Below are 26083 nucleotides of genomic sequence, written 5' to 3'. Positions count from 1 at the left end.
TCGTCATGGAATTTATAGTCTGTCAGGGGAGAAAGAATTACACAGTTGAAATTTTAATTATACTTGTGGTACAAAAAACAGCTATATACTTGTGATAATTACTAAAGAAAATAAAATACAGGGTATGCTGAGGGTTCCCAAAAGGGGGCCTACATGCTCAGCAGGGTCATGAATCATCTAGGTGTTCAAAACCTGAGTTGGGCAGACAGTCCTAGCTACATGTTTTCCCTTTCCTGTTCATTCCTGTCTTTACCTAATTCTGTATTCTCAAGTGAATACAGAATCCACTTCTACTCTCTCTTCCCCTTGTCATTGTTTTTCTCTCAGAGGGAGGTTATACTAATGGGATGATTAGCAGCCCATGGCAGTTCCTTACAAAAAGTGTCTTCATTTGCTCAGGCCAGAAACCTTGGAGGTCCACTTGGCTAAAATAGTATCCCCAGTCCCTCTCTATCCCCTCATCCTGCTTTATTTGTCTTCAGAGCACTTCTCATTACATCATATATACATACTTGGTTTATATATTGTCTTTCTTCTCCACTAAAAGGTAAGTTTTATAAGGGCAGAGATTTTGTTTGCTCTCCACTGTATCCCCAGTGCCTAAAAGAGTTCTTGGCATGCAGTAGCTGCTCCGTAAATATTTGTCATAGGAATGAATCCCTTTGTCTTCTCTGGATTTCAACCCTTCTCTCCTTCTGCATCATTTCGCTATTGTAATCTTTCCTTTATCTTGAATCTTTCCATCTTGACTCAGTCCTTCCCATTTAATTATGCTGTCACTTCTAACTTAAAATGTAAAAGAAAAAGTAAATCTTTTTAACCTTCTCTCAACCCCACTTTCCCCTTCAGCATTCCTAACTCCTTCCCAGTCTGCTTTGCCCACACCAACCACCAGAACATCTCTCGGTAAATCACAAATGACTTCCATGTCATTAGCTATAATACGCACTTGTCATCCTCACCCTCCTTAGCCATTCAGCATCACTCTCCTCCATGATAATGCAGTCCTGGTTTTCGTTACTTCTCTGAATCTTTCTCTTCTATCTACTTTGGAGATTCATTTTCCTCTAGCTGGCCATCACACATGAGAATTCTTTAGTAGTCAGTGCTTGGCCACAGAGGCTCCCCCAAGGGAATTTACTAAATGCTCAGAGGGACTTCCCTGGTGGCGCAGTGGTTACGAATCCACCTGCCAATGCTGGGACACGGGTTCGAGCCCTGGTCCGGGAAGATCCCACGTGCCGCGGAGCAACTAAGCCCGTGAGCCACAACTACTTAAGCCCTCGTGCCTAGAGCCCGTGCTCCGCAACAAGAGAAGCCACCACAATGAGAAGCATGCGCACCGCAACGAAGAGTAGCCCCCGCTCGCCGCAAGTAGGGAAAGCCCACATGCAGCAGCAAAGACCCAATGCAGCCAAAAATAAATAAATTTTTAAAAATAAAATAAAAAATAAATGCTCAGGGCCTCGATAACCATCCAGACAATAACTTACAAATGTGTATTTTTAGTTAAGTTCCACATGTGAGTTCCACATTCATAAATCCAAAATGCCTACTTGTTTCTCTCCTCGGATGTGCCTTTGAAAGCACTTCAGAACTCACCATACCCCAAACTGAGTTTATGATTAAACTTGGTCCAGAAGAGGAGAGTACACCCTCCCAGACCTGGTTTCCCCCCATGCTGCCCTATCTTAGGGAATGGCACCCTGTTATAAAAGCCAGAGAGCTGGGAGTTCACTTAGATGCCCCCTTCCTCGCTTCCCACATCCAGCCTTTCATTAAGCATTGTCATTTTTACCTTCTAGATAGCTCTAGAATCCAGTCACTTCTCTTAAGTGCTACTGTGGTAGTCGTCATCCCCTTTTACAGGCATTACTGGTAAAGCTCCTAACCAGTTTCTTCAATTCTGTTCTTGCCACTGTCTGAATCCAGAGTCTTCTTTTTGTGTAACTTTTTATTTTGAAATTGCTTCAGATTTACGGAAAAGTTGCAAGAATAGTTACAGACAATTCCCAGTTACTCTTACCAGTTACTAACATTTTATCACATTTGCTTTGTCACTGCCTCTTTATATTACATACGCACGCCGTTTTTTCTGACCCATTTGAAAGACGCAATGCTCCTTTGCCACCTAAATACTTACATGCCTGTCTTATAAGAAGAAGGACATTCTCTTACATAACCACAGTACAATAAAGAAAATCAGTTAACGTCGATACTATACTAGTATGAGCTGTGTACCTTATTTACATTTCCCAAGTTATACCAGTTCATATTTCACTGTAATGCCTTTATAGCAAAAAAGAAAAATAACTTACTGGTCTAGGATCCAATCCGGATCACACGTTGCATTTGGCCACGTCTTTAATCTCCTTTAATCTGGAAGAGTTTCACAGTCTCTATGTCTTTCATGACCTTGCCATTTTTAGGAGTGCAGGCCAATTATTTTATATAACATCTTTCAATATGGGTTTGTCTCATGTTTCCTCATAATTAGGTTGGGGTTACTGTTTTCAGTAGGAATACCACACAAATGCTATGTGTTATCAGAAGGCACTTGATGTCAATTTTCTCCAAAATCACCTTTTAGAAATACAGATCTAATCTCATCTTTCACCTGTTTAAGACCTTTCAGTGGTTTTTCCATTGCTTTTAAATTTATTTATTTATTATTTTTGGCTGCGTTGGGTCTTCGTTGCTGTGCACGGGCTTTCTCTAGTTGCGGCGAGCAGGGGCTTCTCTTCGTTGCGGTGCGCGGGCTTCTCATTGCAATGGCTTCTCTTGTTGCAGAGCATGGGCTCTAGGCGGGCGGGCTTCAGTAGTTGTGGCATGTGGGCTCAGTAGTTGTGGCGCACAGGCTTAGTTGCTCCGCGGCATATGGGATCTTCCCAGATCAGGGCTCAAACCCGTGTTCCCTGCATTGGCAGGCAGATTCTTAACCACTATGCCACCAGGGAAGTCCCCTCCATTGCTTTTAGGATAAATACCAAGTCTGTCTTGGTACATTAGGCTTTATGCCTCTCTTCTAGTATCTTGTTCTTTCTTTTCTTTCAGTTTCAAAGAAGTCTTATCTCCTGCCTGGGAGCAGTCACACAGATTGTTCCTTCATCCAGGAAGGCTCTTCACCCCTCCCTGAACCCACCTTCCCTTAACCTATTTAGCAGGAGCTCCTCTCTCATATCATTTATGGCTCCAGTTTCTATATGGGAAGGACAGAGAGAAGGCATTTTAGTTGGAGGAGGGGGAGGGTGTATATTGGACCCTCCTTGAAATTTCATTTGGATAACCTTTTTTTTTAAGATGTCCATGCCAAAGCCTGGTGAGAATGGTTGGAGGAAAGTCCTGGGCCCTGTAGCTGTCTTCTTTCTTTATTCCCTCCAAACCCTGCCCCTTGACAGTTTCCCCTTGACTCTGCTACCATCCAGATGTCAGCTCGTTCTTCAGAGACTCAAGGAAGTCTTGATGCTGCCTAGACCAGTCCCTTGTTAGGAGACTTTGTGGTGCCTTGTGCTGTGTGCTGCCTCATCATTCGTAACAGCTTGTTCTCTGTGTGATTACTTGGTCTGTCTGTCTTCCCTAACCCCTCAGGAGGGCAGGCGCATTTTGCTCATGGTCGTATCACCAGCATCTGAGTGTTCGACACATAAATCAAGATTCATTAATGAATGAGTGAAGATGAATACCTTATCCTCCTTCAGCACTTCACCAGATGACGAGGTTGTTTCCTGTCCCTCTTTCTGGAAAATCGCCCTCTGTCTTCACCTTGTAACTCCTGTTCCCACTCAAATTTTGTAATCATTGGGAACAAAGTAATAAACCTCTTCCTCTTTGGTAGCTTAAAGTTTACTAGCTCTTCATGGTTTAGTCATTAGCTTGTTGGACCCCAGTAACAAAATATTTCCATCTCTGTAGTCAGCATCCATTTGCCATCTTATGACACATTTGTGTGCCCCTTTATCTTTGGCACTGTTGTTATAACATGGTCTTGCTCTCCTTGGAGCATTCAGTACCATCTACTAGCAATTTCTCAAGTCCAGAATAACTACAGATATTTCATAGAAGGCTTTGACGTTATAAAAAATGTTTAGCAAGAGTTAAAACCACAATACCTGAAATTTTTACTTTTAAAAAAATTATTTTTTGATAAGCAGTGTACCATTTCTTTTTTTTTTTTTTTTTTTTAATTTTTCTGTGCCAGGTCTTAGTTGTGGCACGCGGGATCTTTTTTTTTTTAGTTGCAGCATGCAGGCTGTTAGTTGCAGCATGCGGGATCTAGTTCCCTGACCAGGGATCAAACCCGGGCCCCCTACATTGGGAGCGCAGAGTCTTAACCACTGGACCACCAGGGAAGTCCCATAAGCGGTGTACCATTTCTAATCACTTGTTGAGGACAAAACTAATTGAATCAGTTATCTGTAATTTGGAGGCTGACTTGTGTGTGTCCTATGGAGAACAGACAGGATGCATGTCCTTTGATCCAGTTCTCTTTGTAAAGGGAAGTAGATGGTTACAACTTCTTTTAGAGAGTTAGTGTGCATGAAATGAGAACAGTATTCAGATTGTCTTGTCATTACACTTTTATTAGAATGCTTGGTTTTTTAATCTGATCTGATAGTAAATAATATTTTTTAAGAAGTAAGAAGTCTATAAGTGAAGGTATATATGTGACTATGAAATGAGATGGGAATTAAACAGCTAATGGTAATAGAGTATTTTTCTGGGAAAACTCCCAGAGTTTTAAAAAGAGTTTTTCAGGTATAATTTATGCCAACCAAATTTGATTCTCCTAGTAGTAATTTTCATTCTCAAGAATGAAATCCAAAAATTCTCACTTTTTGATTAATAAAGGCAAAATGTAAACAGAGAATCTAGGCAAAGGGTATGCGGGACATCATTGTACTTACATTCTTACAACTTTTCTATGAGCTAGTAATTATGTCAAAATTAAAAGTTACCCCTTAAATTCTCACTTTTTTTTCTAAAATTAGATACATGTATATTTTATTCAGGTTTTTAATCTTTCCTAGAAGATTGACAAATATTCACGTATCTATGTTTCAATTTGACTTTCGTACCTACCACCTAATTACAAAGTCAGAATTTGATAAACTTATTTTAGAGACAGGATTCAGTACTATACGTTAACTTGGTTTCTGATTATAGAGTCTTTTAGTCCCACGCCCATACTTTGCCTTTAATTTTTACTTCACAGACTAATTTTGTGTTGAAGTGCTAAAATCCTTTTGCCATCCAACTTGTACTTTTGTGTGCTTTTCTTCATATATCACCTTGATCGTTAAGTTTTTCTTTTTACCAGCATTTTTTTTTTCTCCTGAGTTATTTGCATTTTCAACCTCCAGTATAATTCTTCTGGTCAACCAAGAGCACACAGTTAAATCCTGAGCTTACCAGAGTGAATGATTTCTGATTCAGACTTCTTTAATGTAATGTATATGTGAAATTAACCTCACCTTCTAGAAATTACTCACTTAGATATGTATTTCATAACACTTAGGAAAACTAGCTTCATTTTCCAGAATTGGAAACTCAAGCCACCGGTAACAAGTTGACTAATTGATTTATAAGCAATATATCCAGAAGGTGGACTCAAGCAGAATTCAGATTTTTATTTGTGGTGAATTCTGGCTGGTAGGCAGCTTAAGTGCTCTTGTCAGACACCTGACCCCTCTGAGTCTGTTTAGTCATCCACAATATAATGGTCCCATTCGGCCTTCCCCTCAGGCTTGTTGTCAAACACAAGCAAGGTGAAGTCGGGGCCAGTGATGGGAAAACTGTACAATGCTCTAGTGTCTCATCATTCTTTTTTCTCTTTATTATTCTGCATAGCATTCTTTTAATTTTCCCAATTTAGCACAAAACTGTTTGGCTTTTTAATGTTCCATTGCCACTAATTCTTAAGCTTGATACCACATGGTTATTTTTCATCTTTTTGATTAGTATTTTGGGTCGGCATTGCTGCCAGTAATTTCAAACTGTTCTTCACTTTATGGAGCCAGTACAGTCACTGTGAAATCACTGAGGATTATAATCTATTTAGGATAATTTAATCTTTTGTTTTGCAGTCCCAGGCTGTCTAATCTTCCTGGCTGGTCCCTAAAGGATGGAAATGCTTTCTTGGACAAGGTAATGATTAGCTGAAGCGTATCTACACCCACTGGAAAGCCATCTTGTCATACCGGAGCCACCCGATAATAATGTGACTGATGGGCTCATTTTTTCCCCTGTGTCTTCTCCCTGAAAAATCCCATGTAAAGTCTTCAGTACTTGGTAATTATTGTTTTTAAGAGCCTTTTAAGGAGTCTAAGTGTTCAGGTACAGATCCAGTTTTTCTCATGTGTAAAATCTAAGAACTTCTGCTGCAAATACATTTTATCACCACAAAAAGAAAACTATTATTTTTAGAATTTCAATGAGAGTTTCAGTGGTGATGCTTATTAGAGAATTCCATCTAGCTCATTTCTTCTTTTTTTTTTTTTTTTTAAAGATTTTCTTTTGATGTGGACCATCCCCAAAGTCTCTATTGAATTTGTTACAATACTGCCTTTTCTTGGTTTTTTGGCCCCGAGGCATGCGGGATCCCAGCTCCCTGACCAGGGACCGAACCCGCACCCCGCCCCCCCCGCCCCCCATCGGAAGGCGAAGTCCCAACCACTGGACCGCCAGGGAAGTCCCTAGCTCATTTCATTTTGAGGCTGTACTGACTCTCCACCTGTAAGGAGTGAACTTTTTTTTTTTTTAATAACTTTAAAACCCCCCCCAAACATTGTGAGTTTTAAACTTCTCTGTCAGGGGTCGAATCAGCTAGGGCTTTGTAAAAAGTCTGAGTCTTATTCTTTGGGTGATGAGAGGCCACAAAGGGTTGCAGCGGGCAGTGTCTTCCTCTGCTCAGACCACTTTGGCTGCCATGTGGAGAACAGACTGGGGAACGAGTGTTTAACTGTCGGGCAGTGTGCTCTTGGGGGCGTGGGAGGGAAACATGTTTTCAGGTAAATGTGAACAAAGGGCCTTCCAGACTATGATCTATGATCCTGGTAGCCTGGAATGGACACTCTTATAAGTTGTGAGAGAAGAACATAGTTCTAGGAATCTAGGATTTGGGGTCCTATTATGACTTTAATCACTAACTAGGCCTAAAGTAAATGACTCTAATTACTTTTTTCTTTTTCAAGGCTATTAAATTTTTGACATTAGATTATCTTCACAGTAATTCCTTCCTCAGATCAGTTTTTAGGCATTTAACGTATACATGAGAGACCAGAGATACAAAAAAATGTTAAAACTATAATCTAGTCAAATTTTCTCCTGAAAAAAAATCAGAGGGTAAAGGAAGATTAAAAACCGTAAAGCTTATCCATGCCATTCTTAGGCCTCCAAATCATTCTCCCTCTCCCCCGTTTCAGAATTGAAAAGACTGGATAAGTGTAAGGAGCCGTAAAATGATTCACCTGAATTGAATAAGGCGTTTCCTTCTTGTAATAGATACTGGTAAATGAAGAGGTGCTCTTTTTACAGAATTAATTCCTGGGCCTGCACCCCAGCCTCAAGTGCAAGCCAAATGCATGATGTGAAACCAGATTTCCCTCATAGCTAACTGTAAAATTATGTGACAGTCAAGAATCTGTGCACCTGATGAAATTTCAGCCGAACTCTCTGCTGGCTGTAAATCATTGTTCCCTGAGAAAGGCTCAGAAGCATCCCATTACCTGTGCATTGTGAGCAAAATGACTTGCATGTGTATGTGGGAGCATTTCATTAGGAGGGAGTGGTGAATAAAATAGAGTAACATTGTAAGTGCGTGGAATGGCAAATACGCTGCTCCAGGCCAGGAAGGATGAGAGCCGCAGAGGAAGCACTGTCATGTGAGGTACACATTCCCTGGTGCGTGGCAATATGGGGAAGAAGATTACATAGTCAGTTTAAGGCCAGGCAGCGCTTTGAAATTTCCCATGATTTGCCTTTAATCATTTTTAACCTCATCCTAAGGGAGCTGGGAGTCTTCTTTCATTAAACATAATTGCTCATTTGTTTTTAGCTGGCAGGTACATTGTAATTAAGATTGGTGTTCAGTCTCTTTTTGGCTCAGCGCTCTACTGGTTAAATGGTACTCATATAAGGAGAGGAACCAGAGTTTACAGTGGAAGGCAAGGGGAGGAAATATTCTATCAAGGTTCTGATAGGAGACTTGTAGAATTCAAAAGGAGAATAACATACAGTTAATACCTTATTTTCAGGTAAAGACTGAGAGTAAAATCATTCAGACTCCAGTATATAAATATAAGTACATATATATGAATATATAGAAATTTATGTTTGGTGACTAATGAAAACACAGTGGAACAAAGTTCTAACAGTATTTTTCTCTTTCCGAAAAGAGGAAACTGTCAACCAAAATCTATCTTTTAGTGGTTTCATTATAAAGTCATAGATAGCTTTAACTTTGGAGCAAAAACTCCTGCATAGATTTCAGTATAAAGTGTCATCAAGGGAAGGCAGCAACTCTGGTGGCCTCCTGGGGGCATCATAGCAGACTCTGTTGGTGGCCCACTCCTGTCTCTTCAGTGTCCTATGTCATAAATCCAACTGCCAATACCTGTATGGCTTTGCCTGACAGTTCTTTCCTAAAGCTGCCCCAAATGCACGAGTTGCTATATAAATATCCCAGGTCCCTTGCCCCTGAGTAGAATAACTCCCAGGTATATGTTTGATACTGTTTATTAGAGTTTCCCCATGGGAGTGACTCCCTGTTGCCCATAGTGGTACGTAGCTCTGTAACATCCGTTATGGGTCACCTGCTTTTCCCTTTATCACTTGCCCTTCCTCCTGCTGGGTTTTTTGTTGTTTGTTTGTTTGTTTGTTTTTAGCACCTCCCTTGTAAGCTTTCACACACCCTTTTCTCAGGATCTGTTTGTGAAGGAAGCCAAAGTAAGACAGGCACATTAAATACCATAGGTCACAGGCAGAGTGGGAGCTGCACTAAATTCTCTTTCTTTATAAGTACACTTTTTTCTTTTGAATGGTGGTGGCGGTGGTTTAATCCCTACCCTGTACTCTTCATCTCCCTCCTTATTTGCCCCTCAAACCTTGGTAGGAGGAGAAAGGAGCTCTAAATCATTTGTCTACGCCCTGGACTCCTAACCTAATTGCAGAACAAAATCACTGGAGGTGCTTGTTATAAACACAGGTTCCATGGCCTCATCCTTAGTTTCTCATCCCTTAGATCTTAGGTAGGGCCCAGGAATCTACTTCCATCAGTGTTCCAGATCATTCTGATATTGCTGGTATGGTCCATCTAACAATTGTTTGGAAAGCTTTGGGTCATGAGTTATGGAAGCAGCATGTGTCCACACATGGCCTCCTTGAAGAGGCATCAAGAAATGTGCATTCAAGTCCTGAGTCAGCCACCAGCCAACATTTTTCTAATCCTAAATAAAACATTTAGCCTCCCTGAGCTTAAACAATGAACAGTTGACCTAAATAACCTTCCAGCTTCCCTCCAACTCTAGCAATCTGTGATACTTCATGGAAAGTTTGGTTTGGGGATGAAATTTCTTTGGCGCTGTATCTATTGGATATTACTTCCCAGAATTTTTTCTTTTCATGTCTTTTAGGAGCTAAAGGAGTGCTCAGGTCATGTATTTGTGGATTCTGTGCCCGAATTCTGCCTACCAGAGGTAAGATTAAAGTGAATCTTGTTGTAGAAACAAAGCATATCTTATCATCTCTCAAACTGAAATCAAGAAATAATTTTCAGGGGCTTAGCTTCCTATTTTCAAATTGAAATGGATCTGTTATTCTAGGCACTTTGTTTTACAGCTAAAATATGATCATTTAGGAGCTTTTTATATTGTCTGTAAATCATTGAAGTCACTCTCTTCCTCCCGTCCCTAGCTCTTTCTATAATCCACATTGACACTCACACTGGAGCATAGTTTTGGTAAAGAAATATCTCAAGCCTTTTAATTTTGTAATTACAGTCATCCCTCAGTATCTGCGGGGGATTGGTTCCAGGAGCCCCTGTGGATACCAAAATCCACAGATGCTCAAGCACTTTATATAAAATGATGGAGTGCAATGAATAGAGTCAGCCCTCTGCATCTGCAGGTTTCACAGCCACAGATACAGAAGGCCGACTGGATAATGCCTGTGTCTTAGGTTAGCCATACTTTTTCTAGTCTTGGGTAATTGGGAGTTACTGTTATCCAGCCAGTACAGTAAACTGTAAAACTTCTTGCTGACTTGAAATGACATACGGAATATTGCTTGAAATTCATGGATTCTGAACTGAGTCATGGATATCTGTCGCTTACGTACCGTCACAGTGAGACTTGTTACAAGTGTTTGAGTCCAGTTTCATTGTTTTAAAGGAAACAAAGATCAGTTTGCATTAGTCTTAAAGGAAACTAATCTCAGCTGACAGGCCTAATCCCCAGAGTGGCCTAGATGGAGTTCTCAGCTCACAGATGAAGTGTAGGGAAGCCAGTAGCCAGTCCAGGGTTCCTGAGGAAATCAATAAGAAGCTACCATTCTATTCTTTCCGTGTGCCCAGGGGATGTCAGTGCCTGTCGAAAATACTTTCACATTTCAGTGCCAGAGAAAAAAAGAAATTGGGAGTGCTGTGTCCCTTATTTTTGTCCTTTCTTCCTCTCTCTCTTTCCATTTCCACAACTTCCTTTGATACCCTTTAGATAAACTTTTTTTTCTCTCTCTCTTTGTAGTAGGTGATGTGCCCTTTTAGGACACCAGAGTGAAAGAGAGGAAGAAAAACAAAGTAGGACATGGTAATTGAAATTGGCAAATAAGGGAGAAAGTTCGAGGTACACTAGTAGGAACAAGAGTGAAGGTAGACAGTTATTGAGAATCCTGAGCTCTCCCTAACCGCTAATAAAATCTTTTTCATCATCTTCATTTGTCATTTAGTAGTTGGTGGGGCAGTTCCCCATCTGTTCAAAGATTCCTAATCCTAGGTGCTACATTTATTGTCAGTTTACTGCCTGTGGCACTGACTGCTGCAGCCTTCAGCTTGTGGCCCGCAGTGGAGGATTCCTGGCTTGGAGTTCTGGTGACTTTCTGACTTGCTCCATCAACTACTAAACTTTGAAATTAAACAGTCACCGTTTCACAGTTCACCTTTGCCAAGCTAAAGCAGCACTGTTATATTTAGGGTTCTAAAGCCATATAGGTTTTTTCAACTAGCGTCATAATTTGTGGTTTATGAGAGGTTAGTAGTAGTCACTATTTTAAGGGAAACCAGGGCATTGTATGATCAGGAGAAAATACGAGAGTTGTTGAATTAGGAGAGAGGGACTTACTACACTGTCCAATCTTGGCTGACTTGTGGCTGAGCCAGGCAGAACTAAAGTCCCAGTCCTCATGGAATTTATAATCTAGTGCAGCTACCTTAAATGGCTTTGTATTCCCCCAAAGTCTACACTGTACACTGTGCATAAACTCTAGGACAGTATAGTAAGCAACCAATCAATTATGATTGTTTTGACTCAATTCATGGTCTGCAGAACCCAAGTGTCTGTATATAAAAGTATAAAATTAAAATAATCTTTATGGGATTTCATTGAGTGAAAGTATGCAAGTAAACATATAGATGTGAATATATAAACATAGTTTGGGTGTTAAATTTATTTCTCAGAGGAAAAATTTTTTTTTTTTTTTTAAAGGAATTCCTTTATTTTTTTATTTTTTATTTATTTAATTATTTATTTTTGGCTGTGTTGGGTCTTCGTTTCTGTGCAAGGACTTTCTCTAGTTGCGGCAAGCGGGGGCCACTCTTCATCGCGGTGCGCGGGCCTCTCACTATCGCGGCCTCTCTTGTTGCGGAGCACAGGCTCCAGACGCGCAGGCTCAGTAATTGTGGCTCACGGGCCCATTTGCTCCGCGGCATGTGGGATCTTCCCAGACCAGGGCTCAAACCCGTGTCCCCTGCATTGGCAGGCAGATTCTCAACCACTGCGCCACCAGGGAAGCCCTCTCAGAGGAAAATTTTTTATGTAGACACTCTTGATATATATCCAAGCAGAAAATATATATATATATATTTCCCCCCCAGCTGTCCTCACCAAGTTTCTTATCATTTCTAGACTCTGTGGGCTGATTCTTATATAGTAAAGAGAAATTTCAAATTATATAGTAAAGAGAAATTTCAAATATTCCTACCCAGTTTCTGTATAGGTAGAAGGAAGGTAGGGATGCTTTTGGGTTTTACTGTTGCTTCACCTCTTCTTCCCTTGTTTTCTTCTGGACGTATCACTCTGCTACTCTGTCTTAATCTTCTCATTTGTTTAAAAATGGTTCTAGAGAGTTGGTGGGGAATAGGACCAGCAGGATGTCCCATGACCCTTTGTTATGTGAGGATATTGTCTTGGAAGTGCAGTACACAACATGGAGTTAAGTTATGTCTTTAGACATTTTATTCACACAGATTGCCATTGCCCTGGCGGTGAATAGCTTCTGACCTCTACTCTCCATGCTGTCCTCAGGAGCTGATTATGCCTTGGCGGGTTTATTAAATCAACTTACTTTACACATAAAGTCACCAACCAGAAGATACCCACACCCAAAATGGCACACTGTCTCTGTTATTTGCAAAGAGAGCACAGACATCTTTGTTACTTCTACTCTGTAGGGGACATAGTAGCTCTGTGACCCATTCTGCTAACTAAAACTCTTTCTTGAGTTACCCCATGCTGTCCGTACTGTACCATACAGTTTCCACAGGGTAAGTTCCATGAGGGAGAGCTCAGAGACTAAGATGATGTCTCTGAACCGCTGCATCTCACTTTTCTCCACAGAGGGTGCTGCTTATAACGATGCAATCCTCCAACAACAGTGCTCCAAGACCTGTTCTGTCCTGGCTACCACAGCGGGGAGGGGACAGAGATGAGTCACACAGGATTCTTGAGCTCAGAGACATTCAGTTTTGGGGGGACAAAGTGATAACTTTGAGGTGCCTGCCTTTGTACAGAATAATAACTGCCACAAGAGGGATACTCATAAAGTGCCTTGACAGTTCAGAGGAAGAAGTGGTTTCTTTCGTCTGGGCAAATAAGGAAGGCTTAGTGGAAGAAGAGAATTGAGCCTTAAAAGGCAGGTAGGACTTAAATTTATGGAAAAAAAGTTCCCTTCTACTAAAAGAGTGTTCATAAAAATTTACCAAACATGGGTAGCGTTTTTTCTCACCTGCCAACCTGTCTTTTCCCTTTTCACATGACCTTAATGATGGAGTGAAGGGTAGAGCGGGGGTTGTGACTAGGGTAGAACCCAAGAGTATAACCTCCTCTTATGACTCTGCCACTACATTTGCGGGGGGTCTACACCCAACACTAGTGGTCAGAAGTTACTCCAAAAACAGTAGCCTCCCGCATTTGACTTTTGAAGAGCTGGTTTCTGTGTGCCTCTCCCTCACGGCTGATACTGTGCTGTCTGCTTCGTGTTACCTGCTTCCACCTGCCAGGCAGCAGCTGCTGAAGTGTCCTGTTGTCGTTCATCCTCGCGTGTCTGACTCGCAGAGCTCTGTTTTGGTAAAATCAGAGCGCCTCTGGCGGACGCGCTGCACCCTCGCCAGTAGCCATCCCGTCCTGCCGCGTAATGCCAACGTTAGGAAGTATGCTAAACTGAGAGAAGAGAAGCGTTGCAGGAAAGCCATCGTTATTCTGTAGCACCAAAGCCACTCCTCTGCGTTCTGGCAACATCATTTTTCAGTCCCATCACGTTGATCTGTGTGCCCCGCACAGATATCTATCATTCCCTCCCCTTTCTTTTCAGACCGAGCTAATAGATCTGTCTACGGTAGATGTGATCCTCATCTCTAACTATCACTGCATGATGGCTCTGCCCTACATCACTGAGCACACGGGGTTCACAGGCACGGTCTATGCCACAGAGCCCACCGTTCAGATCGGCAGGTGAGAGCATTTCTTCCTGTGCCATTAGAGAGTGGCTGGCGAGCTCCCCCCTTCAGTGGTGACTGTTAATAGAGTGTTGTGCGAGGAGGGGTTGTTATTTCCCTCTGAGCAGCTGACCCAGAGAACGGGCACGAATAGACAACTCTCCAGATAAAACAAATGTCCTTTGGAGTTGCCTAGAGACTGATGCTGCGAGTAATGGTCGTTAGTCTTTTTTAGAAAAACGGGAGCAGGGAGTTTGCAGAGACAGCTCCTCTGTGCAGATGATACTAATTAGGGGAAGTATCATTCAGTAGGACGCCACCAGGATGCAGTGCAGAGCGCTTCGGGAGGAAAGGAACACAGCATATTTGAGAAAAGAGGAAGAAATTCTACTGCTTTGCTTGCAAAATTTCCCCCCTTTTATGGTATAGTGCAGACCATAAATGGGGACGGCTTGTAGAAAACAGGGTAATTAGATGGTTACGTTGTCTGTACTGTTGACATAGTGAAACTCGGGACTGTATGGAATAAAAACCTCAGAGCCTTTCTTTGACTCTGAGAATGCTGTGCTGTCTCTTCCCCTGCCCCTCCCAAGCCTCCATGGGACAGATGGTTGTTTCAAGTAACCATAGCATCATTTAGTGAGAAGAAAATTACCCCAGAAGAAAAGAATTGTGTTGAAGCAAACAAAGAAGTATGGTATAAGGTAATACTATCAAGACCCGAAATACGGGATCTAAGTGCTTTGGGTTCTAGAATCTGACTGAAGTCCAATACGATGGAATTACCAGAAATGAAACAAAATATGTCCTTGTTTTTGTGTCAAACCATATTACCTGCAGTGTGTACAGAAAAACATAAAGGATCTGAGGAAGAGACATTGTAGGAAAGTAAAACACTCAAGGTGATGTAACAGTTTTGGTGAGAGGACAAGCTGAAAACATTAGATTCTAGTCTGAAAAAGTTAAAGCCTGAGGATGGACATACCAGATTGTTCTCCAGAAAGCTACAGCCAGAAAAATAATGAGCTTGGATTCCATATCTTAGAATGCTGGAACTGGTACTGCTCCTTCAAGATGAAAGACAATTTAAAAAAAAACAGATGAAAGACGATGATAGTATTAGGAATAAGTAAATAAGTGGAAATGAAGTTGTTCGGCATTCAAATCCTAATAAATTTATGGCTTGCCATGTCTGTGTGTTTATTGGGAGAGGATTTAAATCAATATGGAACATCTGTACTGGGTTATGTAGGGGATTCAAGATGTTGAAAGTCTATTTCTAGCTTTTTGGTCATCCCCTAGCCATCCAGGGTCCCATCAGTGCTGTGTTCCCACGTATTCCTCAGAGCATGGGATCATTGATCCAGTTGAGTGAGGCATCGCTTAGATTCCCTCAGTTGTGACTCTGTGGTGACCCAGCTTGTGATCTGCAGAGCCTGTCCTTTGGCAGGTCCTTGAGTTAGAGTTTCAGGATTAGTCCTTAGAGTATTCTTCCATGTGGAATTTTGTTAATTCCTAAAACGTATATGAAGAGAACTTACTTTACCAGTTTAAAATGTCCATTTAACATTGTCATTAAAAAACAATCCTACCCCCACCTTGCTGCCACCAAAATCAGGTACTTCATGCTCTTTTAACTATTTCTCCTTTTGTATTTTTAATTACCTAAATAAAGGCAGAGGTCTTAAGAGCATGAGTTAAACCATAGGCTTATATATTTCAGTGTTTAGAGACAAGAAGCGCACACCAGGCTTATTTTAAAGGTGAATTAAATCATTTACATTCAGAATTTTTAACATGAAAATTCAACACAAAAGCTAGGTTTTTGTTCAGCTTTACGTAAAATGGTGCCCACATTTATGTGCAGCAGAGAGAGGAAAGACGACTGGGGAGGGCAGACAGGCAAGCCCTCTTCTCTTGGCTGCAGTGTTAAGAGTGCCATGTTTTTCTGATTCCTTTTTGAGTGTTCATCACTTTCTTTGTTTAAACTCAGGCTTCTCATGGAAGAGTTGGTGAACTTCATTGAACGCGTGCCCAAGGCTCAGTCTGCCTCCTTGTGGAAGAACAAGGATATTCAGCGGTAAGCAGCGGGCCGTCTACTCCCCATGGCAGTAGAGCTGGGGGCTTTGCAGAACAGTCTCAATTGTTTTCGTATTTTCTGCTTAAACGTTTATACTGTTAGAATTAAGATTCCCCTTTCCCTGTGTTATGGAAGGGTTGTGTTTGATTCAACCGTCGTATTTGAGAGGCAACCATACCATATGCAAGGTAGTATGCTAGGTCCGGGAGTTTTTAAAAATAAGTAAAACAGTTGGCTGTCTCTTTGAGGTGCTGAGGGGTTAATGGGAAATCGGACAAACAGCTAAAGTACAGTCTTGGGTGGCATGTTATTATAAGAGATGCTTGGTCACAATGCTGTAGGCACTCAGAAAATGAAGAACTTTCTCTGCTTAGGGAACTGAGGAGGACATTCCTTAGCAGATGACAATTAAGGTGGGTCTCAGAGGAAGGAAAGGACTTTTCCTGATAGAAAGGGTCGTAAAGTGGGGTCCAGGCACAACACCGTAGGATATAGTATATTAGGGAACAGTGAGAAGTTCAGGGTGGGTTAGAATTAGCTGAGTAAAAAGGTGAAAGGCGAAACCAGACAGGGACATTGGAGCAAGATAATGAAGCGTCTGCTGTGTCAAGATGGAACTTTTTATTATTGAGAGCGGGAAGCCCATCAGGGGAGGTTGACAAGGTGGTGAATGACGTGATCGCATATTTTTTTAGGGGAAGTAACCCTGGAAGCATAAGAGAGGATGGATGGGGGTGCAGAGATGGGGGCGGGAAGCCCAGCGGCAGAGCTGATTCAGAAACCCAGGCGAGAGAGCAAAGGCCTGGGCTAAGGCTATAGATGACGAGGTGAAGTAAGTAGAAACGCAGTAGAGGAGGCGGGAGGCAGCTTGATTCTACTTCCCCTCTCATATTTGATCGGCAGCAGAGGACACGAGTCAGCCCTAACATACTGCAGTTGGTCCAGCCCTGCCAACTGCTGCCCTCACCTCCCGGCACCGCAGCCCCAGCCGTCCAGGCCTGGCGTCCAGAGTCTGGAGTAAAAGCCCGTCTGTGACTTCTTAGGTAACGTGCGTTCCTTACACTCCTACCCAAGTCCACTCTTCTCCAGCTACCTCGCCACTGGGTTCTCTTTCCCTCTAGGTCCGTGATTTGTTCGCCATCTACTTACCTAAACTTTAGAATGTCTTGGCTTTTGTGACATTCTTTCTACAAGGATATGAATATGTAGCTAGGAGAATATGCTGTGGTTTTTATACTGTAACTGTCTCAGAGTTTGAGCATGTGAGTCTCCTCCTTTATGCATTCCTTTTTGTACGTGTTATTTATTTTATTTAACTTGTGTAGCACTCGTTATGTGCCAGACACTCTTCTCAGTGTTTTATTTAATTCACTTAGTTCTTTAACATAATCATTTTACAGAAGAGAAAACAGGCACAGAGAGGTTAAGTAACTTATTCAAGGTCAGCCAACTAGTGGGCGGTAGAATTTGCATTCAAACCCAGGCAGCTGGGCTAGTCTGGTTCCAGAGTCCGTGCCCTTAACCCCTGTGCTGGGCAGCTTCTCAGCCACGTATAGGCTTCTCGCGGGCATGTGAGCCCCGTCTCACGTGAGGGGAGAAGCAACATAACTGTGCATCTCCTGTGTTTTATGGATCTTCTTGTGTCTCTGTTTCCTTGACTGGGGATATGGTGTCTGTCTGGCTTCTCAGTAGGAAACGCCTTCTGGACGTGCACTTGTCTGAGTCTTCTCTGTACACGTGGATGGCTTCCTTGATCTGTCCGCCCACCCGCTTGGCACAGGTCCCCTCCCGTCCTCGTTGCGCATTCTTATTCTCAGCTCCCTTCCTCCTGCCCATTGCATACCTCCTTCCCCTTTTCTCCCTCTCCCATGTGCCCTCTGACCCACATTCACCTCACTTCTCTCCATCTCCCTCCTTAGAAACCTGAGGACTTTTGTTTTCTTTCCCTGTGGAACATGTACACCTTGGCTTCCCTCACTTCCTCCTTTTAAATTTATACCCTTAAATATTCTGCCACAAATAATTTTGGCACACCAGAAATGATGTTCAAAGGTCACTGTTTCCTGAATCCCAAACCCTGGGCCAAGTCTTAAGGAAGTCCAAGTCCTTATTTTGCCTTTTTTTCTGTGACCTTGGGTAGAGTCCTTGGCAGTTTTCTTTGCTTCCCATTCTCTGTAAAATACAAGATAACTGGCTCACCAAAAAAAGGGCCATCATATATTAGGGAAAAAGGTGAATTGAACTTGAAGGAGCAGAGGACTAGGGAGGGGGCCAGAAAGTTATTTCCTGAGGTGCTTAGGGAATACAAAGGTGCTAGTTGAAATAAAACCTTGAATTTGCTGTCTCGCCACCTGGTGGGCAAAAATCAGAAGCTGTTGAGAGCTAACTTGGTAGAGGAGCAAGAAGTTGGGCCAGTCAGAGACTGTATTTCATTACTTCATGCAACCTGACCATAGTTCTGACCCTGGTCAAGCATTTTGTTTTGGCTTTTGAGTGTGAGACGAGCCGTAGTTACTGATAGACAAAGAGAAGAGTCTAATTATTGGAAAGATTGTGCTGAGGTGTTAGACAAACCAAGAAAGCTGTGTCCTGTTTTTATCTTGGAGAAACTCAGCATAAATATTAGAAGTGGTAGAAAAATTTGAGGAGCTATTTTGTAATTGACATCAGATAAGAGAATTCTTTTGAAATATTCACCTAGAATTTAATCTTGGACCAGAATACTAAAAGTGCTGCATTTGAACATTTATGCTGAAGGATTTACACCACTTTAAAAGTTCCCTCCGTCATGAGCTAGTTGATATCAAGTGTCCCAAGATACTGTGACATACTGTATTGAGAAGCACTGGGTTTTTTTGTTTTTGTTTGTTTGTTTGTTTTTGCTGTCTAGTACAGTGACTAAGTGATGTGGGCTTTGTTTTCTATTTTTTTTATTTATTTATTTTTTAATTCCTGCATTCTCCTTGTCCAATTCCTATAAAATAGGGGTCACAAACTCAGATGCCTCCAGGGATGAGGAAGGGGTTTATAGGTAAGTACAGGAGTGAGGTGGGCTGCCAGGAATCGTGGACCAGTGACTACACCTCTCTAAAGGGGCAGCTGACACACAGCTTCAGCAGACTTTTGGCCGTATGGGAAAGTGAGCGCATCACTGCCAAATCTTCCCTTTTACTTTTTTTTAAAGAAGCTCAAGATCTGGATGTTTTAAATGTGATTTTTTTTTCATCTTTAAAAAATGTTGGCTCTCACATTAAAGTAAAATTCTGTATGATCCAAGCAAAACACCTCCATGAGTTGGATTTGAGCCCCCAGGTTTTGACTTATACTTAAACCTTTTACAGGCAGTCTCTTGGTTAAATGTCAAGAATTAATGCATCTTAGTAGCTTAAGTTACTAATAAGACCAACTAAAAAAACAACGAATTAAAATCTTTCAGATTCATTGGTTTCTGACAAATTCCTTTAAATCACAGGAAGTTAGTTTGAATTAGCATTTGATTTAGTATTAGTATGTTTACCAAAAAAAAAAAAAATTATTCTTGCTTTTTGGCAGCTGCCTGACTCCCTGCCTCAGTCGACACTGCTCCCTGAGATTTATTTAGAAGTTAGCCATCCTTCTTCCTCATTTTGACATTGTAGCTTATACTTCTTGAAAAAGAGATTTTTGAAGGGTAGGAAAAGGAGAATCCCTTACAGTATAATTTTTGAGCCTCTGACGTTCCCATACGCACTTCAAAATTTAGGTTTTTTTTTTTTTTTAATTTTTATTTATTTATTTATCTACCTATGGCTGTGTTGGGTCTTCGTTTCTGCGCTAGGGCCTTCTCTAGTTGCGGCAAGTGGGGACCACTCTTCATCGCACTGCGCGGGCCTCTCACCATCACAGGCTCTCCCGTCGCGGAGCACAGGCTGCAGACGCGCAGGCTCAGTAATTGTGGCTCACGGGCCCAGCCGCTCCGCGGCACGTGGGATCTTCCCAGACCAGGGCTCGAACCCGTGTCCCCTGCACCGGCAGGCAGACTCTCAACCACTGCGCCACCAGGGAAGCCCAAAATTTAGGTTTTTAATGGGAAAATTTAAAGCACAATATTCCACTGAAGAAACTTACCCAGTCTCTAGTATTTTTAATATAAGGGTAGCATTTTTGTATAAGACTAGAAATTTACAATTATAATTAAGAATAAATCATTACAGGGTATTGTCATAATCCTCTGACAAGCATTAAGGAGTTATGCATTAATATATTCCTGGCTGAAATGTCATGGCAGTTTTCAGTGCTCAGAGCTTAAAATGTGGGTTTATATCTTTTAGAAGACATAAAATTTTTTTAAAAAGCATATTGTACTTGAAGTTCCTCTGCTCTGACACTCCTTGGGTATTTATAGAGGAATTTATCAGGTCTAACTATGTAGGAGGAAGAAAATTAAAGCTATGGGCTTGGAGGTCAAATAGACTGGTGTTTGAGTGCCTTCCAGATCTGCTTCTTAGCTGCAGAAGTTTATTTCTTCTAGGCTCTGTTTCCTCGTTTATAAAATAGGAATAATATTAGCAACTTCACAAGGTTGTTGTGAGGACTAAATGAGTAATACAAGTAAAGTCCTTAAAACAGTGCCAGGCACACAGTAGGTGCTCAGTAAACACCAACAACCTTTCTCCCTTTAATGATACACTTGGCTCACATAACCCCCTTTCAGTAACCAGCACACGTCTGCCTTCCACAGCCTTATTTATCTTTCAATGCTACCTTTCCTGATGAGAGCAAAGTAGTATAGTAGAAGGAAGATTGTTTTCCTAATCCCACTGTTGCCTCTAGTTAGCAGTGTCATTCAGATTCTGGGACTCAGTCTTCTTTTCTGTAAAATAGGAGAATTGAATTAAACTATCTCTAAGTTTGCTTATGTTATAGTTTTTAAAGATGCCCTTAAGCAGGTGCTCAGAGAGTGGCAGTACTTTGATGGAGTCGTCACAACTTGGCAGTTCTTCAGCTTTGCAGTTCCAGAAATTTAATCATTTCATTTCACTCAGAGTTGATTAGCCTCTGAAGACTGGTTTGGGCTAACTAAACTCCCAGGATACTGACTGAGAAACAAAAATCCCATTTAATTACTTTATCCTGAGATATCTGCCTAGCTCCAGAACTAGGGTGGTTCATCTGTCTAGGACTCGCTTTTCTGGGCAGCAAGTCCACTTAAAGAGATCAAGTTATAGGTAAGAGGTTTTTGATGAGCATGAAATTAAAGCAGAGATGGTTTAGGCCCTCTCAAGAATTGTTTCTATCATGCTTCAATAGCCTAAGCAATTGCCTTTGTACTTTGGAGAGAGAAATTGATCTAAAACAAAAAAACAGGGATTATAATCTGGTTTCAGTTTAGTATTGAGAAGTGCTTGATTTTCAGGCTTTACTTTTGGTAAATTCCATAAAGATCACTCTGCTAGCCCATCTCCACCCCGCCCCACTCACATGTATAGTAAGCACACTTCACTGTAATGAGAGGAAAGAAACTTTTCTGCTTCTTGTATTCTTTTTATTCTGCTCTTATATTTATTTTGTTCAGTCATTCATTCATCAAACACTTAGAAAAAGCCCAACCAGTGTTTTATTTATAAGCTTTTAAGTGGTCCCTGTGGACCTAAAAGTCCTGCTCTTTTAAGAAAACACATGATGTTGTGCTGGTAGGATGGAAGAAGAGGCAGCAGAGCTCTGGCGTGATGTCAAGCCCTGGGAAAAAAGTTTATTAAGCACTCAAGTGTGATAAGAACAAAACAAAAAAATGAAATCTTTTAGAAAGTACTTATTAAGCATTTAGACTCTGAGAACTTGACTTTGATAAATTGGAAAGCCAGAAAAAACAGAACTAGTTCCCATTGGGTTTCCTTATCCGACTTATCCTTAATCAGCCAATAATCCTAATGGCTTTGAATGGCTCTGTAAATGCCTCTTTAATTATGGCCTCAAGCATAAGGAGAGTTTTAGGGAAAGCTGAGTTAGACAAGATGTTAGGAGATAGAAGGAAGTAATGAGGAAGTGACTAAATATCTCAAAAGAGTAAAAAAGGTGTTAGCGAAAGAAATTTGGGGGTATAAATAGGAAATTTAGAGGACTTCAGTCTCATTTGTTCATTAACTACCAAGTGCCTGGCATTATAAGTTTTCAGGGAAATGCCCCCAAAAGTTTAAGGCATAGTCCCTGTACCCAAGAAGTTTGTTGAGCAGAGATTCCATACTAAGTGGTAAGACTCAAGCTTGGTTTGGCAGGTTAAGCAGGGTTTGAATGAGGGAAGAGATCGTTCCAAGATAAGAGAACATTGTGGGCAAAAACATAGCAACATGGCATGATTGAGAGGGGACTGGCTTGGTTAAAATCAGCCAGTGCACACCAGGAAGGAGAGAAAAGCATTGAAAGCTAACCTTGTACAAAAGAATATTGAAAGTTTGTTCTTTTGGAAAAGCCAACAATACATTTGACTAATTCCTAGTTTAAATCTTTTGTCTAGCTGATAGAAAACTTATCAGAATTGTTTGTGAAAACAGTCACCAAACCTATGTGATAAAGGAAACCTCTAAACATTTCCAAAGAGAGAAATGACAAATAATTCGTTTTAGATCTGAAAGCAGTGTAGTCAGTATATAAGGTACCAGAATAAGATACCCAAAGAATTTAAGCATAGAGTGAAGGGGAGGAATTCATAGGCACTGAATATCATAGATATATAATGTTAATAATATATATTATATATACACATATGTGTGTGTGTGTGTGTGTAATTTCTCATTTGCTGTGGTCTTCAACAGTTTTTGAAGGAAACATTTTACCCTCAGTTTAGATATATGAAGGGAAAAAAGAGGGTAGGTAAATTATTGAATATTGCAACTAAAGCAACTAAATTAGGTATGAAGACCAACCTTCTACAAATGTTCTGTACAATTAGAGTTTGTAAAAATGTCATTGATGAGACCTGAGAAAAGCCCAGGCTGAGTTGAGGTATTAAAACACTGCCTCTGTACTAGAACATGGCCCAGAACACTTCCTAACTTATTAGTAATTCTGGGTCTCCCACCAGGCTGCCCTTATCTCAGGCTGCACCGGGAGGACCCCCTTCTTGGCTCACTCACGCGGTGGTTGGCAGGATTCAGTTCCTCAGGGGTGGTGGGTAGCTGAAGCCTCCGTCAGGTCCCTGTCGCATGGGCATCTCCTCAGAGCGTCTCACCACATGGCAGCTGGTTTCATCAGAGTGAACAAGAGGGCAAGAGAGAGACTGTGGACGAGCAGGAAGTCTCGGTCTTCTGTAACCTAATCTTGGAAGTGACGTCTTGTCACTTTTGTCACAGTCTCTTCACTAGAAGCAAGCCGGTTGGTCCAGCCCACATTCAGTGGGAGGAGCCCACGCAAGGGTGTGAATATGGGAGGCGGGGAGCCTGGGGAACCGTGTCAGAAGCTGCCTGCCACCGAACCCTAAGCTGAGCAGGCCAGACTTGACACCAGAGTCATTGGGACCTGCTTGGCCTTCCTCTTCCGGCTCACCGGTCTGTTCCTCCCTGGCGTTTTTACCACCTCGGCGCACACTTACTGGTGCCCTTCAGATAAAACACACATATGGATCAGCGGAACAGAATAGAGAGCCCGGAAATGAACCCACACGCCTACGGCCAGTTAAAGAACGTGGATCTAATCTAGCTGGTGTGCAACTTATTAGCTCAGCCTTGAGCCAGAGGTGTCTCAGTTGCAGGGCCTTGGCAGAGCTAAGGGCAATTAAAACAAATGCAACTGAGATGAAAGATGTGGTTGGGCTGCGTTGTTATTCACCACCCTCCCCACTCCAGCCACTCCCATGATTGCCTTCCAGCTCTGGTGTAAAGTTAAGAAACGCTTCTGCTCCTCTCCAGCCCCGGGTAAGAAGTCTTTATTTTTCGTGAGGGGCAGTCCTAGGAAGCCCAAACCATGGGGCTCCCTGATCTGGAGGAATTTAAAGGAGGAGCTAAAGCAGGGGAGTAATTTAGGTTCTTCCTTCAGCCCCTCTAGAGCAGTGCCTGGGCCACTCAAGTTCAGAGTCATTGCTGCTCATCAGAGTAAATCACCTTGGGTGATTTCAGCACAGTCACCTGTGCTGAAGTCCACTACAGTATTGTTGGAAAATGCATGTTCTGGGGCCACGATGGCTGTGTATATTGGAGACGGTTGGAGACAGTCCTTACTCAGCATCTGTTCTGTGCCAGACGCTTACGTGCATTGTATCATTTATCCCTCACAGAACAGCTCTAAAAGGAAGTGATACTCTCCCTGTTTTACAAACGAGGAGACCGGCTCAGAGATGAAGAGGCAGTGCTGAGATTTAAATCTAGACAAGTCTGCAAATCCTCCACTTTCCCCATGATGTGCCTCTGAGAGAAACCTCTCCTTCCTCAGAGTGGGTGGCAGAGAGTTGCAGGGGTGCGGAAGGAGAGAGAAGCAGTAGCAGTGGCCCCTGCCAGTAACTTCCTCCAAAGAGAGCTTCTGTGCCACTTCCCTGGCTCTGAGACTCAGGCCATCTTCCCAAAGAGCACAATGTGTACCTGGCCTAGACGAGTATCTCAAGACCTGAGAAAAGGTGACAGGTGGTCTAGATTTTAAAGCAGGAGTGTTGTCCACACAAAATATGACGAAGAGGACGGTGGAATGTTACAGGCTGGAGGGAGCCTGGCGCCGCGAGAGCTGTTTATACCTCAGTATATAGAATGTAGGCTGAGGCAGGACTTCGATAAAGAAGGCCTTATAAAGTCATGCTAGGAGTCTTGGATTTTATCCTGAATGGAATGGTGCACTGTTAAAGTGGAGGAGGGGAGTGTGTGTGTGTGTGTGTGTGTGTGTGTGTGTGTATATGTGTAGATTTGCATTTTCAATATATCCTTTAGGCCCTTCTGGGAGTGAAGGCAAGTCTGCAGGCAAGGATGACTCACGGCTTTCCACATCTCTTTTATTGCTTTGTACTGTTGTAAAATTTTTCTTAGACTTACGTTCCTTGTGAGCACAGGCCTTTATGTTGTACCTGTTAAATCCCTTACAGGACTTAGATGCTATGGCCATAGTCGGGGTTAAGTAAATATTTATTGACTAAATATTGTAAAACCTAAAGCAATTCACTACACATGGGACAGATAAGTGAAATAAGAAAATCCTCAGATAAGTGAAATAAGAGAATCTTCACCTGTTTATGCCGAAGGTAAAGAGAAGAGTCATTGATACTTTGTTGCTGGAGAAACAGAGGTGAAGAGAATTGGAACATCATGATCTGTGTGCTATTTTGGCTAAATCTCTATTCCATGTTTATGACCAGGAACATGCAATTCACTGGCCATACAACATTGTTACGATTTTTTTCTTCTTCTTGCACAACTCTTTGTTTTCCCTTGAGTTAGTAATTTTATCTTGTTTGCTTATTTGCTTAGTTTTCTGTGTACATATTACTACTTTATCTCTAACCCCTCCTGCATTTGTCTAAGTCTCTCCTCAGTATGTTCAAACTCGATGGGTGGTCTTAACAATTTTACCTTCTTGAAAAGTCGTCTCCCAGAGCCTTCTTCACTCTTCCCCTGCCTGGTGTCAGCTGCTCTTGGGCCTATTGCATGGCATTCAGTTTAGGACTTTCTCCACTATGATCCTGAAGATTTCTTTGCCTCTTTCTTCTCTTAGAAGCTCTGTTTTCTGGGCCTTTCTTTTTTTTGTTTACGCCTTCATTTTCCAGGACACATCCTCCAACAACTCCCTGAGAAAGAGCGCATGGGAGGTAAATTGTCTGAGACCCTGCACGTCTAAAATATCTTCATTCTACTCTCACGCTCTGATGGAAATGTGAGTTAGATGTAGTTTTCTCATAGAATTTTGAAAGCATTGCTCTATTTTCTTCTGTCTTCCAGAAATGCTGTTGAAAAGTCCAATGCTATTGAGTCTAGGTCTTCAATATGTATCCTGTTTATCTCTCTGTGGACTTTTAGAATCTCCTCTTGTTCTTAAAGTTTATGATGATGTGTCAAACCTAAAGACAGTTTACATTCATGTGTTGAGCTTAGTGGGCCCTTTCAATCTAGAACAGTGGTGGCAACTATGGC

At 41.9% G+C, this 26083-nt stretch overlaps 1 protein-coding gene and 1 pseudogene across 3 annotated transcripts in view; one reads left to right on the top strand and one right to left on the bottom strand.

Moving 5' to 3' along the window:
- Positions 1-26083, top strand: part of INTS9 (integrator complex subunit 9) — a 104073-nt gene that overhangs the window by 32035 nt on the left and 45955 nt on the right. For both annotated transcript variants that reach the window (XM_082468888.1, XM_082468887.1), the window contains exons 3-6: positions 6084-6144; positions 9630-9692; positions 13798-13937; positions 15915-16001. In XM_082468888.1, coding sequence (XP_082325014.1) covers positions 6084-6144; positions 9630-9692; positions 13798-13937; positions 15915-16001 — 351 coding nt within the window. The remainder of the gene's footprint in view (positions 1-6083; positions 6145-9629; positions 9693-13797; positions 13938-15914; positions 16002-26083) is intronic.
- The window catches only part of LOC309664021 (forkhead box protein N3 pseudogene), a 38439-nt pseudogene that overhangs the window by 6400 nt on the left and 5956 nt on the right, over positions 1-26083 (bottom strand). The gene's annotated exons all lie outside the window — the stretch shown is intronic.

This window comes from Balaenoptera physalus, assembly GCF_965194825.1.
Source record: "Balaenoptera physalus genome assembly, chromosome: 7".
In the NCBI taxonomy this organism is placed as follows: domain Eukaryota; kingdom Metazoa; phylum Chordata; class Mammalia; order Artiodactyla; family Balaenopteridae; genus Balaenoptera; species Balaenoptera physalus.
The sequence above is the reverse complement of the archived record's forward strand: the minus strand, read 5'-3'. Positions and strand labels throughout refer to the sequence as shown.